The sequence below is a fragment of the Hippocampus guttulatus genome, chromosome 20 (genome assembly GCF_054856545.1).
Source record: "Hippocampus guttulatus isolate MCC_2025c chromosome 20, RoL_Hgut_1.0, whole genome shotgun sequence".
NCBI lineage: Eukaryota > Metazoa > Chordata > Actinopteri > Syngnathiformes > Syngnathidae > Hippocampus > Hippocampus guttulatus.
The window spans coordinates 1,256,682-1,269,755 of record NC_141280.1 but is presented as its reverse complement, the minus strand read 5'-3'; the positions used below and the strand labels follow the sequence as shown (position 1 = coordinate 1,269,755).

General features: G+C 48.4%; 2 protein-coding genes across 6 annotated transcripts in view; both read right to left on the bottom strand.

Annotated features, from left to right (window-relative positions):
* Positions 1-2,270: 2,270 nt before the first annotated feature.
* On the bottom strand, positions 2,271-7,324 carry aldh8a1 (aldehyde dehydrogenase 8 family, member A1). Of its 2 annotated transcripts, XM_086099712.1 has the most exons (7): positions 5,796-7,308; positions 5,002-5,149; positions 4,570-4,725; positions 3,913-4,062; positions 3,584-3,840; positions 3,248-3,409; positions 2,271-3,011 (listed from the first exon to the last, which is right to left on the bottom strand). In XM_086099712.1, the coding sequence occupies exons 1-7, from the start codon at positions 5,940-5,942 to the stop codon at positions 2,559-2,561; spliced, it is 1,473 nt and encodes a 490-aa protein (XP_085955838.1). In that variant the 5' UTR covers positions 5,943-7,308; the 3' UTR covers positions 2,271-2,558. The 2 variants fall into 2 exon arrangements, with proteins under 2 accessions (XP_085955838.1, XP_085955837.1); XM_086099711.1 differs by having other exon boundaries at positions 3,584-4,062; positions 5,796-7,324.
* Positions 7,325-7,431: 107 nt separating this feature from the next.
* hbs1l (HBS1-like translational GTPase) overlaps positions 7,432-13,074 on the bottom strand; it is a 30,007-nt gene continuing 24,364 nt past the window's right edge. For 3 of the 4 annotated variants that reach the window (XM_086099709.1, XM_086099707.1, XM_086099710.1), the window contains 14 exons: positions 12,050-12,158; positions 11,709-11,962; positions 11,014-11,179; positions 10,714-10,831; positions 10,310-10,456; positions 10,091-10,165; positions 9,886-10,003; positions 9,487-9,555; positions 9,269-9,373; positions 9,031-9,121; positions 8,832-8,940; positions 8,572-8,672; positions 8,331-8,475; positions 7,432-7,937 (listed from right to left, as the gene is read on the bottom strand). In XM_086099709.1, coding sequence (XP_085955835.1) covers positions 7,926-7,937; positions 8,331-8,475; positions 8,572-8,672; positions 8,832-8,940; positions 9,031-9,121; positions 9,269-9,373; positions 9,487-9,555; positions 9,886-10,003; positions 10,091-10,165; positions 10,310-10,456; positions 10,714-10,831; positions 11,014-11,179; positions 11,709-11,962; positions 12,050-12,158 — 1,619 coding nt within the window. In that variant the 3' untranslated portion in view covers positions 7,432-7,925. The remainder of the gene's footprint in view (positions 7,938-8,330; positions 8,476-8,571; positions 8,673-8,831; positions 8,941-9,030; positions 9,122-9,268; positions 9,374-9,486; positions 9,556-9,885; positions 10,004-10,090; positions 10,166-10,309; positions 10,457-10,713; positions 10,832-11,013; positions 11,180-11,708; positions 11,963-12,049; positions 12,159-13,074) is intronic. The other variant, XM_086099708.1, reaches the window with a different exon arrangement.

Below are 13,074 nucleotides of genomic sequence, written 5' to 3'. Positions count from 1 at the left end.
GCCTCGTTGTCTGCGGCCACGACGGTCCAGCGAGTGCCGCCGCGGCGGGGCGGGGCGGGACGGGACGCACGGGATCAGGAAGGAAAGGCCGCGGCGCGCACACACGCTCACATTTTGCTATTTGCAGAAGCTCCCTGCACCTTTGGCCTGAGGCCAAATGTGCCCCGCTCCCTTTTTCTGCCCGTCTGATCACAGGCACGCCGCCCGAGTCATTAGCGGGAGGATGAACTTAGGCTGGACATCCCTGACATCTTCCCGGATGCTGACTCGGCTTCCCTGACATCCGGCCCGCCGCCAAATTTATAATAAGCGGAATCTTTCAGAAACGATTGATGGTGTTATCCTGAATTGTGAGCAATTGTGGGCCGCATTCCAAGTATGACGAGTAGCCGTAACAAAAGTAGTCGTACAGTTGGACTTGATCATGATCTTATTATTGATCTTCGCCAATAATCCCCAACTTAGAAGTTGGTGGCCCCAACACGTTCCCAAACAGCTGGGCTGTGTCAAGAAAAGACCAGGATGTTGAGGAATGCTCATCAAACACCTGCTCGGACATCCCACAGGCCAACTTGGGTCGTCAGACGAAAATCAACGAGATAAAAGTATTTGAACAGCCAAATGAGCAGCGTCCTGTTTGGGCACTGCAACAAAATTGCACATCATCACAAGGGGAGAAGAAATTAATCAATAAATACGTGTAGGAAGCGGGCCCAATGTTGTCACCAGATGACCCAAAATGCTCCACTGGGCATGTGTGTGTGCACGCTGAAGTCAAACAATCAGGCAAGCGAGCACTACTTCCATTTGTAAATAGTAGACGAGACATTCGGGATCATCGCCTTAAATAGATCAAACGTCCGTTTGGTTGGCCGAATAGCCTCAAACACCAAAGGCCTTTTCAACACAGGCGCAAAGCTTACATTGAGGCAACTGGCGAAATTTCTTTTTCTTGTTTGACGAAAACGGCCAAATACCATTTTGGCAAAAACGCTAACAGGCTAACGATAATGAAGGTTTTTGTTTGTTTTTTTCCCCCCGTGCCGTCACATGATGTGGCAGGCAGGTCAGTGACTTTCGTGCGTAGAAAGCCACGTTGTTGGCAGGGGGGCTCGCAAGAAACCGGCCAATAAGACGTGGAGGCGTGGTGGCCAAGCTGACATCAATGGATGGTGGTCGTAATATATCTTGGGGTAATACATTTTTCTTGAAAGAGCAAGAATTTTCCTTTCAAAAAATGTTTTTATTTTCAAATGCTAAATTTTGTCACCAATATACAATTTGGAACAGATTTCACTACGTAGTGGTCCTAAAATGTTCATAAAATGATACATTTTGCCTCAAAGACGCAACTTCTGTTTTAAATTTTGCCCTAAAAACGCCATTCTGGGCATTTGCCCTGCAGGTGAAGGGGCTCAGTGAACATATCATGCTGTTATTAGGACGCGTGTGAATTCCTTGTTGGACCTCAGAAAAGGTTTCAAGAGGACAATCTCAACAAGTCTGCACCCGAGTGGGGAAAAAAAGTCACGTGTTCTGTATTTTTTGTTGCACGTGTGTTTCGTTCAGTGTTCAGACTTGTCAACAAAACGTTCAGAATGTGGGCCACAGCAAAAGCAGGTAACTCCAGGTTACTTCCCTTCATGCCCACGCAGCTAAGATTTTCTGGGATGACCTCGGGAAACGCTGTTGTCATATTTGACCAAATTGCTCTCATTTGGGTCAAACGTGAGCTTGGGTCAACCCTGGCTGACTTTGGGCTGGAGGCGGCTGCCAGCCAGTCGCGGCTTCATGCTCGCATATAACGGAAAAAATGATTGACAGGCAAGGCAAGGGCATCCACGGAGCAGCGTTGGAACACTTTGCGATACAGATATTCACTTGACTGTACGCAAAGCTGAAGGGGAACACGTTGACGTGGGAAAAGGGAGCAAAGTCTTCCTGCCCGCTCGCCTGTAATTATCATAAACTCATTACCTGGCAGCCAACAGCCCTTTTTTTTTGGCTCACGGCAGCAGCATTAATCTCATTCATGTTGGCATCACGTCTGATAACAGAATGATTTAACCTCTCAATCAGATATGGTTTAGTTGAGCGTATTGAGAGAATTCACCAGCCCTAATATTAGGTACAGCTGGACAAACACATGGTCATCATGCCATCTAGTGGTGTACAAGTGTACTGCGCATTGACATTTTTTTTCAAGTGGGCTTAGTATAATACGATGGCCATTCTAATACCGTGACAGAAAATAATTCTCATATTTGGACTTTGTTTTCATCAAAAGTCTTTATTTTGTTTACTATCATTTGACTTCCTTCTTGTAAAATTGCGTGTTTTTTCCCCCCAAATGTTAGCTTTGTCTCAAACTGGAATGCTTTCTCTCATCGTAAAATGAGCCTAATGCTTCATGATAATTTGTTGGGGGGGGGGGGGGTGTTTGGGACAAACATTTGAAGCAAAACCTCACGAAGCAGCAACTCTCTGGGAATACGGAAAGGAGCTGAACAAAGACAAAGAAAAATGCGGTCGCCACACCTGATCTCCTTCAAGGCCTTTCAGTATTTGACGGTGACGGTCTTGACCTCCGTGAAGAAGTGGTAGGAATCCTTTCCACCTTCCCTGCCCACGCCCGAGCTCTTCGTGCCTCCGAACGGCAGCTTGAGATCGCGGACCAGCCAGCAGTTGGCCCACACCAAGCCCGCCTGAAGCCCGGCCGCCACACGGTGCACCTTGGCCACGTCGCGGGACCACACGGTGGCCGCCAGGCCGTAGCGCACACCGTTGGCCAGGGCCACCGCCTGGTCCTCGCCGTCAAAGGGGAGGACGCAGGTGACCGGCCCGAAGATCTCCTCCTGCATGACGCGGGAGTCCTGCGGGACGCCCGAGATGACGGTGGGGCCCATGAAGTAGCCGCCGACGTTGCTCTCCGGGAGCTCCAGCGTGTCCACGCCTTCGCCGCAGTGCACCGTGGCGCCCTCCGACTTGGCCAGCGCCACAAAGCCACGCACCTGAATGAGGAAGACACGTAGGCGTACATGCAAGGGCCCAAAATCCTGATCGGTTACTAATTTGATAGGAAAAACAAAAAAAAAAAAGGTTTTGTTTAGTTTTTTTTCTTTCAAAGTCATTTTACAAATGTCAAGTGCTTCTTATCTCGTATTGTGGGTTTTTTTCTCGCATTGTTTTCTTTTTCCCAATTCAGTGTTCAGCGTGCTTTTTAATATCCTCAGAGTGTATTTTGCACCTTTTCCAAGTGCTCCTTGCTGATAAGTGCGCCATTGCTGTTGCCAGGGTCCAAAGGCACGCCCGTCTTCCACTTCCTGGCGGCGGCCACAAACCTCTCCAAGAACGTCTCATAAACACCACTTTCCACATAAATCCGACTGGTGCACAAGCAGATCTCTCCCTAGAAATACAATTGATTTGATAAACAGGTCACTTGATTTCTCACACAAGTAAAATGACAGCAGATCATTATTTAGGTTGTTTATTTTTTTTTTTGTATGTGACCTTGCTCTATATACAGTTGAGTTAAGACTTGTGATGTGATTTTGCCAGTTCCAAAATGTATTTTCCTCACCTGGTTGGAGAAGCTGGAGCGGACGGTGGTTTCGATGCACCGCTCCAGATCGGCGTCAGCGAATATCACAGCGGGGTTCTTGCCGCCGAGTTCCAACGACAGCTTCTTACAGTAAGGGGCGCTGCGCTCGGTGATAACACGGGCTGTGGCCGTAGAGCCCGTGAAGGAGATCAGGGGGACGTCGGGGTGGCCCACCAGGGCGTCTCCCGCCCGGGCGCCCGTGCCGAACACGATGTTGACCACGCCAGGGGGAATGCCTGGATGACCAAGCAGAATGTTCAAATTCACATCAAGTAAGAACCCCCTCTCCCATCGCGATGCGGCCCTACCAGCCTGCTGCATTAGCTTGCACATCATCCAGGCTGTCACTGAGGTCATCTCGCTAGGTTTGGCGACCACCGTGTTGCCCGTGGCGATGGCGGGTGCGATCTTCCACGTCAGCAGATACAACGGAAGATTCCAGGGGCTGATCAGACCAGCTACACAAACAATCACCACAATGGGGTGCTCAAACAACAAGCTTTTGTGTTATTAAAAAAATAGCACTTTATAAGTCATGTGGTAAATGACATAAAATGTGTGCAGACAAAAATGAAGACCAGCTTCACAACTACTGTGACTCAGTAAGCTGCTGTTCGTTGTGGTGGCAGCAAAGTACCACTTTCCTGACGAAAGAAAAATCCTGCCTCATATATTTACTTGGCACCAAGGTGCCACAAGATGGCGACAAAGCGATGCTTTAATATACATATATTTTTTAATGACAGATTGCAATAAGAAAAGGAAATAAACAAATCAGTTAATAGGTTGATTTGCAGGAAACACTGTACTGTAAATGTTCTGAAACTTACTCGTACCCAAAATTTTGGCTCAACCCAACCCACCCAAAAAAAAATCCCCCTCCTCACCGCCACCCCAAAAATCAGCTTATCTAACATAAACATCCTGAAAGTTCCGAGCCCAGCAAGTCCTCAGGCGTATCTTACCAACTCCCACGGGGCAGCGCACGGTGTAGTTGAGGCAGCCCATGTGGTCCATCTGGCTGCAGTCGGTGGTGTGGTGGAGCACCGACGAGGCGAAGAAGCGGAAGTTGTATGCAGATCGGGGAATGTCCACGGTCCGCGCAAACGTCAGCGTCTTACCTGGGAAATGTTGCAGCAGTACAGGACAAAATGGAGAGCACAAGGAAAAATGGATTCAAATGTACTCCAATCTCAGTCAACATCAACCGAGGCATACCACAAGGTTGCGTGCTTGGCACCTTCCTCGTCTGTCGTCATTTGAAGTCACATTTTTTTTCTTTGACATTGTTTGGCGACATTTTTGGGAAACACTGTTCTAACTCATTCTAGTTTGGCATATCAAGAAAACAATGTACCTTTCGGAACCACCCTCAAATCTGCTGGCGCTCCCCTCACCTTGGTCTTTGGACTCAGCCAGCGCCAAGTCCTCCAGATGGGTATCGATCAGGTCGGCCATCTTGTTGAGGACTTGAGCCCTCTGCTCTGGACTTCGAGCGGCCCAGCCTGGGAAGGCCTCCTTGGCCGCAGCCACCGCCGCCTCCACCTGCAGAACACGTTTGTAACAAGTGGCACTTGGGGTGCTATCTGGCGCACACACTCTATGGCCGTTTTCATCATAAGACGACACAATTTTGGTTCTAACTCATGAACGAAGTCCTTTGGGATTGGGCTACTAATCTGTATCTTCTACTCTAAACCTGTGTTTATCTCAAATCCAAAGTGATGCAATGCCACCATGTTGGGATGATTTCAAGTCATCAATGAACCAGGCATGAACGTTTTGGGAATGTAGGAGGAAGCCGGTGCACCTAATCTTGCAAATTTGGTTTCGGGGCATTCTACTTTGACATTTCCATTGAAATTTTGGAGCCTGTGCTACTGAATTGAGGGCAGGCGAGTACATCCGATATAGTGGCGATTTTAAGCCCGAAATATGAAGCCAAGAGTCTTTTAAGTCTGGACTCTTGCGCGCGCACGCTTTTAATGATTTACTCGCCGGTGGACTCTGCAAAGAGCAAAGGTTCTTGTCAATTTGGTGTCAGTCCCATATGAGATTCTTCAATGAATGTGAAAGACTTTGGGAGTTCTGTTCAAGTCGGCATCAAGGCCGAACTCAAATGCGACAATTTGAAAAGCAGAAAATGATGCAGACTGTAATAAGTTCAAAGGATAACGGATCAACATTGTACCTCTCGCTCGCCGCTGTCAGGCACTTTGCAGTACACTTGTCCCGTGGACGGGTCATACGAGTCAATGTGACTCTGGCACGTGACAAACTTCCCTCCGATGAAGTTCTCCAGGACCAAAAAGGTGCTTGGCTCCATGCTGCTTTGCATTCCTGACGGGAAGTACAAAGAGAGACTGAAATTGAGAATTTAACCTGCCAGCGTCCAAACCGATGCTAGTCGGGACGACACGGCACTCCCCACTGCTCAACTTCTACTCTCACACACAACAGGAAAACAGATGTGCACAGGAAGCGTGCGCATGTTTGTGGGGGTGTGTGTGCGCACGCATGGCCTTTTTATACATTTGGTACCAAAATAAACTGCTGAGAATGATGTATGGTACACCACCACAATAATTATTGTGGCAAAGACAGACATTTTAAATAACAAGCATTAGGATTATGGGAATCTTCACAATGAAATTGAATGTGGAAAAAAAGGACAAACCAGGAAGTTGGAAAACAAAAGAAATTTCTTTCAGAAAATTAGGAATTTGAAACAAGACTGAAAAACAGAAAAAAAGGCATGACATTGAAAGACATGTTTTGTAAAAGACCTATTTTCAAATAGAATGTTTTCCAGTCTCTCTCTCTCTATATATATATAAATATATATACATACATTATTTTTTCCTTTTCTTTTCTCAGTGTCTGCCCCCCTCCATGGATATAAACGGGTGGATCGGAATGCCGTGTTTAGACTCGTTGGGCCACCGAGAAGATATTATTGTAAACAAACGTTTGAAGTTGACTTAACACATCTCAATGTTAACAGCATGACTTCTGAACATTTGTCTTATCTTTTGATCGGAAAGACAAATGTCTTCAAAGTACAGTTTTAAAAAAAAGGGGGGGGGGGAATTAATTAACTATTGGGTCATCCATACCCGTCCGCTATGCTAAGGCAGGAGCCAATACGTGTTTGCAAAGTCTATTTTCTTTTGCTCTCAAGGGAACCCACCATGACTAATCTCAACACACACACACACACACTGGCATAATTAAGAGGCCAGATCATCGCTGCCGGTATTTGTGTCGCCCCGCTCTCTCCAAATGAGGCCCCGAGCTACAAGTGTCGCAAAGCAAAATATTTGCTGACGAGTTATCATAAGACAACACAGTAGTATCAACATTAACATTAAAAGGAACAACTCTGGCGCGACATGAAAGATATTATGAATCCATTCGATTTAGACTGTTACACATGTTGGCGCATTATCAGTGCACCGTAGTAAATTTTACTCACTGTTGACTCACTTGCTCCTGTGTTCACTTTTCCAACAAATAAGAGTTACCTTTCCTAGCGAAGTTCCAAAAATTATTCGACATTTCTACTTATTGCTATCAATTTAACAATGACCGTCTATTGAACCAATGTTCTTTCTTAATATATTTTGAAGAAGCTTATCGCTGACATCATCTTTTTGTTAGCGGCCCAACGTATCCTTTCTCCAAAACGGTACTGCTTTTGATTGCGTTGTGTGAAAACAGCCGTAAAAAGATACACTGAATGTTTTGCTGGCTGGGGTTTTTTTTTGGGGGGGGGGGGGGGTTGAATATGATGCAAAACCCTTTTCAAACAAAACAAGTAAAAGCGATTTGGTGAGCATTTTTGTTTTATCTTCATCCCATCAAACTTCTCGAAAAGTAGTCTGTGGATCCAACTGAAGATGCGCGTGTTGGACAACACGACCAAACATTTCCTCCAAAATCCAATTGTTTCAATCCCGCCGACTCAAATTAAAGCTTGCCATTTCAGCTCAAGAAACAAACAAACAAAACGGTATAAATAATAAGCCGCGACATTGGTTTGTTCTGTTGCGGCTCCGCCAGCGTATGTTGTTCCATTATCAACATTTGAACAAACCACCAATCAGAGGAGAATGCAGTGCCATTAACCACCGCGCATCTGACGGCAGTCTTTTGGGTGTGAAGTTGGACGTCGCGGGGCGCCGCCAACTTGTTTAGGCCTACAACCCGTGCGATTGATTGACAAGATTTGATCGGGCCGGTCGGATGAGGCCGGAGGGATGGAGGGAGGGCCGCCACACCCGCACGTGGTCTCCAAGGATGACGCCGATGGAAGCGGCCTTCATTCTTTGATCTGGAGAGAAAAAGAAAAGAGTGATAAGCGGAATGAGGAAGTTTCACAGGATCTCTTTCAGGAGGCTGGTAGAGCTTTTGTTCACATTTGAAATGTCACCTAATTCACAATCTGTGCTGTGTAAATGTGTGATAAGTGTATGTATACACACGCACACACAGACAGTATATAAATGGTTCCGTAGCAAGAAAATACATTGAGCCGCGAAACGGTTAAAACAAACACACAAAAATATCTAAACGAACCATCTACCTTTAGATTATGTTGGTTGATCAAAAAGGAGTTTGTGCATTATTTTGCAGTTCTTCAATAGCGGTGGCATTTGGTACCTGAGCCTTCAGTGGGAATCTTCCCGCGACCTAACAACAATACATGTGGTGGTTCTACGTATACCTCGGTGACCACGCCTGCAGCGATGGTGGAGCCCACGTAGCGCAGCATGAAGCGACCCAGCTCTTTGAAGTCTTTGTAGAGCTCCAACGCCACCGGCCTTTGCGTCTGGATCTCCACGATGGCGTTCATGCCTTTCCCCAAGCACCTCCGCGGCCAGCCACACGCACTCAAGTTAAACATGAGCGAGCCTCCGCATTCGTTACCCTTATGAGGCCTCTGTTGGTTTGCGCTCAACACTCACTTTGGTTTCTTCTTGAGGACCTCGCCGCTGCTCTTGTGCAAAACACTTAAGAGTTTAGTAATGGTGGCCGGCTCGCTCACGGTCCCGTAATGCAACAAGACCTGCGGGCACGCAAGTACAAATACAATCACGTAACACATCGACAACAAAGTGCGAATCTGGTTTGGGCTGCCGACACGGGCGAGCTTCTGAGGTCTGTGAACACCCTGAAGTGGTCGCCAGCCTAGTTTGAGAACCCCGTATTCAAATGGCGTGCTTACCGGGAAGCCTTTTGTGATGGGAACCTCAAAACTGAAGAGTAATAGTCGCGCCCTGAATCTGGTGCAAACTCGGATGGGCTCTTTGGGATCACAGAACACACAGCCCACACTGAAAGGAGGCAAAGAGGGAAATGATCAATCGCTATGTCTGCTAACTAATTTTAAAAAAAAAAAGAAAAGAAAATGGGAGTCTGTTTACTTGATCTTGATGATGTCCATGCCAGTTACCGTCAGGCTGACATGATCCCCGGCTGCGGCCCAGTCCAAAGGGGCGTCGTGCAGAGTGATTCCTGGCAGATGTTAGTCAGGCGGTGAGCACGCGATGGTGGTGTTGAGCCCCCAACCGACCAGAGTCATTCATTGCACTTGGAGCAACAAAAACTTCCAGCCTTTTTTTTTTTTTTTTTTTTGCTTTTGCTCTGCAAATGGACAAATACCTTTGACGAGACAGGTCTCATTGGGGGGCATGGCCAGCAGTTTCTCTCCAGTGTGAATATAACCGGCCTCGATCTTGCCTGTGATGCAGAAGCCCGAGCCCTGGTCTGGACCCAGAATACGAGCGGTGACGTGTAATCAGAAAAGGCTTGGAGTGAGCGCGCAATCCCGCGTTCATATACACACCGCCCCCACGCACAGTACGAGGCTGTAACTTTACCTTTAAAGACATCAGACACGCACATTCGGAAAGGTTTGTCCACAGAGCGCTGAGGAGGCCTGAAGGCATCTTTGGTAGGAAAGGGAGACAAATTAGCTTGGCGGCTTGTAAAAAGTTACAATTTGATACATGTCGCAATTTCTGATCCACGTCTCCATGAGCATCTTACACCATTTTTTTTTATAAAGGTCATGCATGAGATTTTTTTGTTTTTTTACCATGGGATGGTAACCCCCCCCCCCCCCCCGCCACCCCTCCCAAAAAAAAAAAGTTTAGCTAGTCTGGCAGGACGCCAGATTTGCATATGTCCTCGTCTAGCTGAAAGTGAAAGAGCACGACTGCCGCTGGGGGGACTTTACAGGCTTTCACTTGACTTTCATTCCTGTTCTCGCGCATTACCAATCTGCTCGAGCAGGCTGAGACCAGAATACCAAGCGGTGAGCTCAGACGCCAAACTCCGAGTGCTGAGGTTCTCTCCCGACAGGCCGCTGGTGGGGATGTAGAAAACGTCAGAGTCCTGGGGATGACGCAAATTCAATGAAACCCCTCCCATACACTTATTTCTTCAAACGTGAACACAGCACAGAACTGCCGATCAACCGACCTTGAAGCCTGCCTGCTTGAGGAAGTGGCCCAGTTTGGAGGTGATTTCCTGGAAGCGCTCCGGTTGCCAATTAACCTGCCAACATGCACCGTTTGTGAGCGCTCAGGACTGGCATCAACAACCAGCCGGTGCCCTTAGAGGAGTTGTCTCATGAAAGCACGTCGACTTCTTTCATTCGCATGCGAATGAAGAGTCACCGTTTGGCGACGGCACTCTGACCTGGTCCATCTTGTTGACCGCCACCACCAGCTGAGTGACGCCCAGCGAACGCACCAACAGGCCGTGTTCCCTGGTCTGGCCGCCCGCCTCAAAGCCCGCCTCGAAGCCCCCTCGACTGGCGTCCACCACCAGCACGGCCACGTCCGCCTGAGGAGAGGCACCGCACGCGCGCAGGAGAGTGAGCCTACTTTTTGAGGCTTGCGGAGAAAGGACAGTCATATGGTAAAAAGAGAAATGACATCAGGTGCCGTCAGGCGCACCTTGAATGAGCAACACCCAAAACCACAACGTCAGGCTCGCCAGTACGTGGCCAGAAAGGCGCAAGGAGGCGAGGGAGATATTTGAGTCGTACGCCACGAGTTTCGGTTCAAAACGAAGCGCCAGGAGGGAGGAGGTGTCGTTACCTGCGCGGCTCCGGTGATCATGTTGGGGATGAAGTCTTTGTGCCCGGGCGCGTCCATCAGCGTCACCACCTTTGACTCGGTCTCAAATTTGGTCATGCCGACATCCATCGTCACACCCCTGCGGTCAAAGAGAGGTCAATTCAAACCCAATTCAAACTGATTCAAGGGGGAAAAAAAAACAGGGAGAAAATATTTATAAAGATTCAAATAATTTTATGAACCGAGGTGGCTTAAATCACTGATTAAACTCATAACCCCCCCCCCCCCCCCCCGCCGCTGTGTGCAGGCGAGGCAGCGTACCTGTCGCGCTCCTCGCCAGTTTCATCCAGCACCCAGGCGTAGGCGAACGAAGCCTTGCCCGCCTTCTTGGACTCGGTTTCGTACTTGTGCATGGTGCGCTTGTTGACGTTGCCCAGCAGATAGAGCAGGTGGCCCATCAGCGTGCTCTTCCCTGCATCAACATGACCTGAATACGCGGGATAAGAAAGACAAGACATGAAGCTAAGAGTCTGCGTGTGTGTGTGTGTGTGTGTGTGTGTGTGTGTGTGTGTGTGTGTTGGGGGGAAAACACTGAAGCGAAACTTGACAAAAGATGGGAGAGGAAGACTGCGACAAGAGTGATAAAGCAGGTAGGGTGCCGCAGGGGGTGATAAGGGATGGGCGAAAAGGAAGCTGGAGATACTAAGATGCTTGCAGGGTTCGCACTGCGGGAAACTGAACTTGTGAAACGAGCAGTGTTAGAAAGCCTTGGGATTTTCCTTTTGTTTATAAATTGCATTTTGATCATTTGTCGAGCACATTTGTTTGGGTCGTTATTATATGTTTGAGTATTTCTTTTTAAGTATTTGTGTCTCCGTCAACTACAATGCCCAAACGGCTGCTGTTTAAATTGACCCCCGCATGATATGAACTGACAAAGATGACAACGGGGGACGAGTCCCAAAAGTGGGCCAAGTCCCATGACACTCAAAAGAAAAATCCCCATTTGCGCTCACCGATCACCACTAAATTCAGCAGAGATTTGCCCCCTTGTCTCTTCTCCAGTTCAGCCTTCACATCCATGGCTTGCCGGGCCTTCCCGGCAGAGCGCCCGGGAGTGGGAACGCCGGCCGGCTCGTCCTCGTTCGAACCTCGGGAAGGTGTCTCGGGTCGTTTGGGCGCGGCCTCGCCGGCGGCGGGTGTTGCCGTGGTGTTTTCGGGGCTGTTGCCCCGCCGCCCCGCAGCGCCGATGACGCCGTTGTCTCCGCTGCTGAGGGGAGGAAAAACAAGTCACGGTGAAGCGAGCGCAAACCAGCAGCTGTGCGCCGATGTTGATGCGAGTGTGCGCCTTGGGCACCTGGGAACGTCAAAGCCCATGGTCTGCTTCTTGCCCGAGACGGTCATGCGGGCCACTTTGGGTACGACTTCACAGTCCAGTTTATTGTTTGAGACGTCTCTGCTTTTAGCTAGGAGGAAGACAACAAGGGTTAACGTAGACACTCGTGCGAGTGCTCCTCTACTATGTTCAAATCGGTTTTGTGTTCACCGCCAAATAAAACCCCGCTGTAAAGTGGAGTGTGCTTTTCTCATGTCTAAAATATGATCCGTTTGCACTGAAATGCAAAAGAAATGTTGTTGGCCTCAGTGATCATCTGTGTACTCTGTTGTCCATCTGAGAAAAAAAACGTGAATAGTTCATCGACTTGAAGTTTTGTTGCCCCCCCCCCCCTCACACACACACACAAAAACGCTTTGTCATTCCAGTCCCAAAAGGCAACCGGTGCTAGTCATACTGAGCCGCTACTGATTCATTTAAGAGCGTCAGGCTGCACGCTGTCAGTGTTACTTCCTGGCTCACCAAGGGTTAATGTCGGAAGAGGCTCGTGTCCTGTTTAGAGCAGAAGCGCGATGAGACAATCGGCAGATTCCAATCTTAACAACCTCGCCACATTGTTGACACGTTGGAGAAGAATTATTTTACACATAGAAAAAAAATAGCAGATTTTGATGATCTTCTCGATGAGACAATTCAAGGGGGGACATGAACCCCCCCCCCCCACACCCCCAACACCTCTGCAGAATTGTGACAGCTGCCTCTGAATGACTGACTCAGCACAAAAGGAAAAAGCCCCTTCTGGTGTTTGAAGCAAAGAAAGTGGACAGGCTGTTTAAGTTCGGCTTTACTGATGAACTGATTAATTCCCCAAAACACAATTGGGCCGGTCTGCTCCCCATCACGATGAGCACAAGATATAAAACTGTAAGGTGAAATTGAAGCAAAGGCGCACTCTCTCATTTCGAGCCGGGCATCGCCAGAAGACGAACGCGCTGACAGTTTGTCTGCGCCAGGGCAGTCGGGTACGCAATTCATGCAGTGGACCG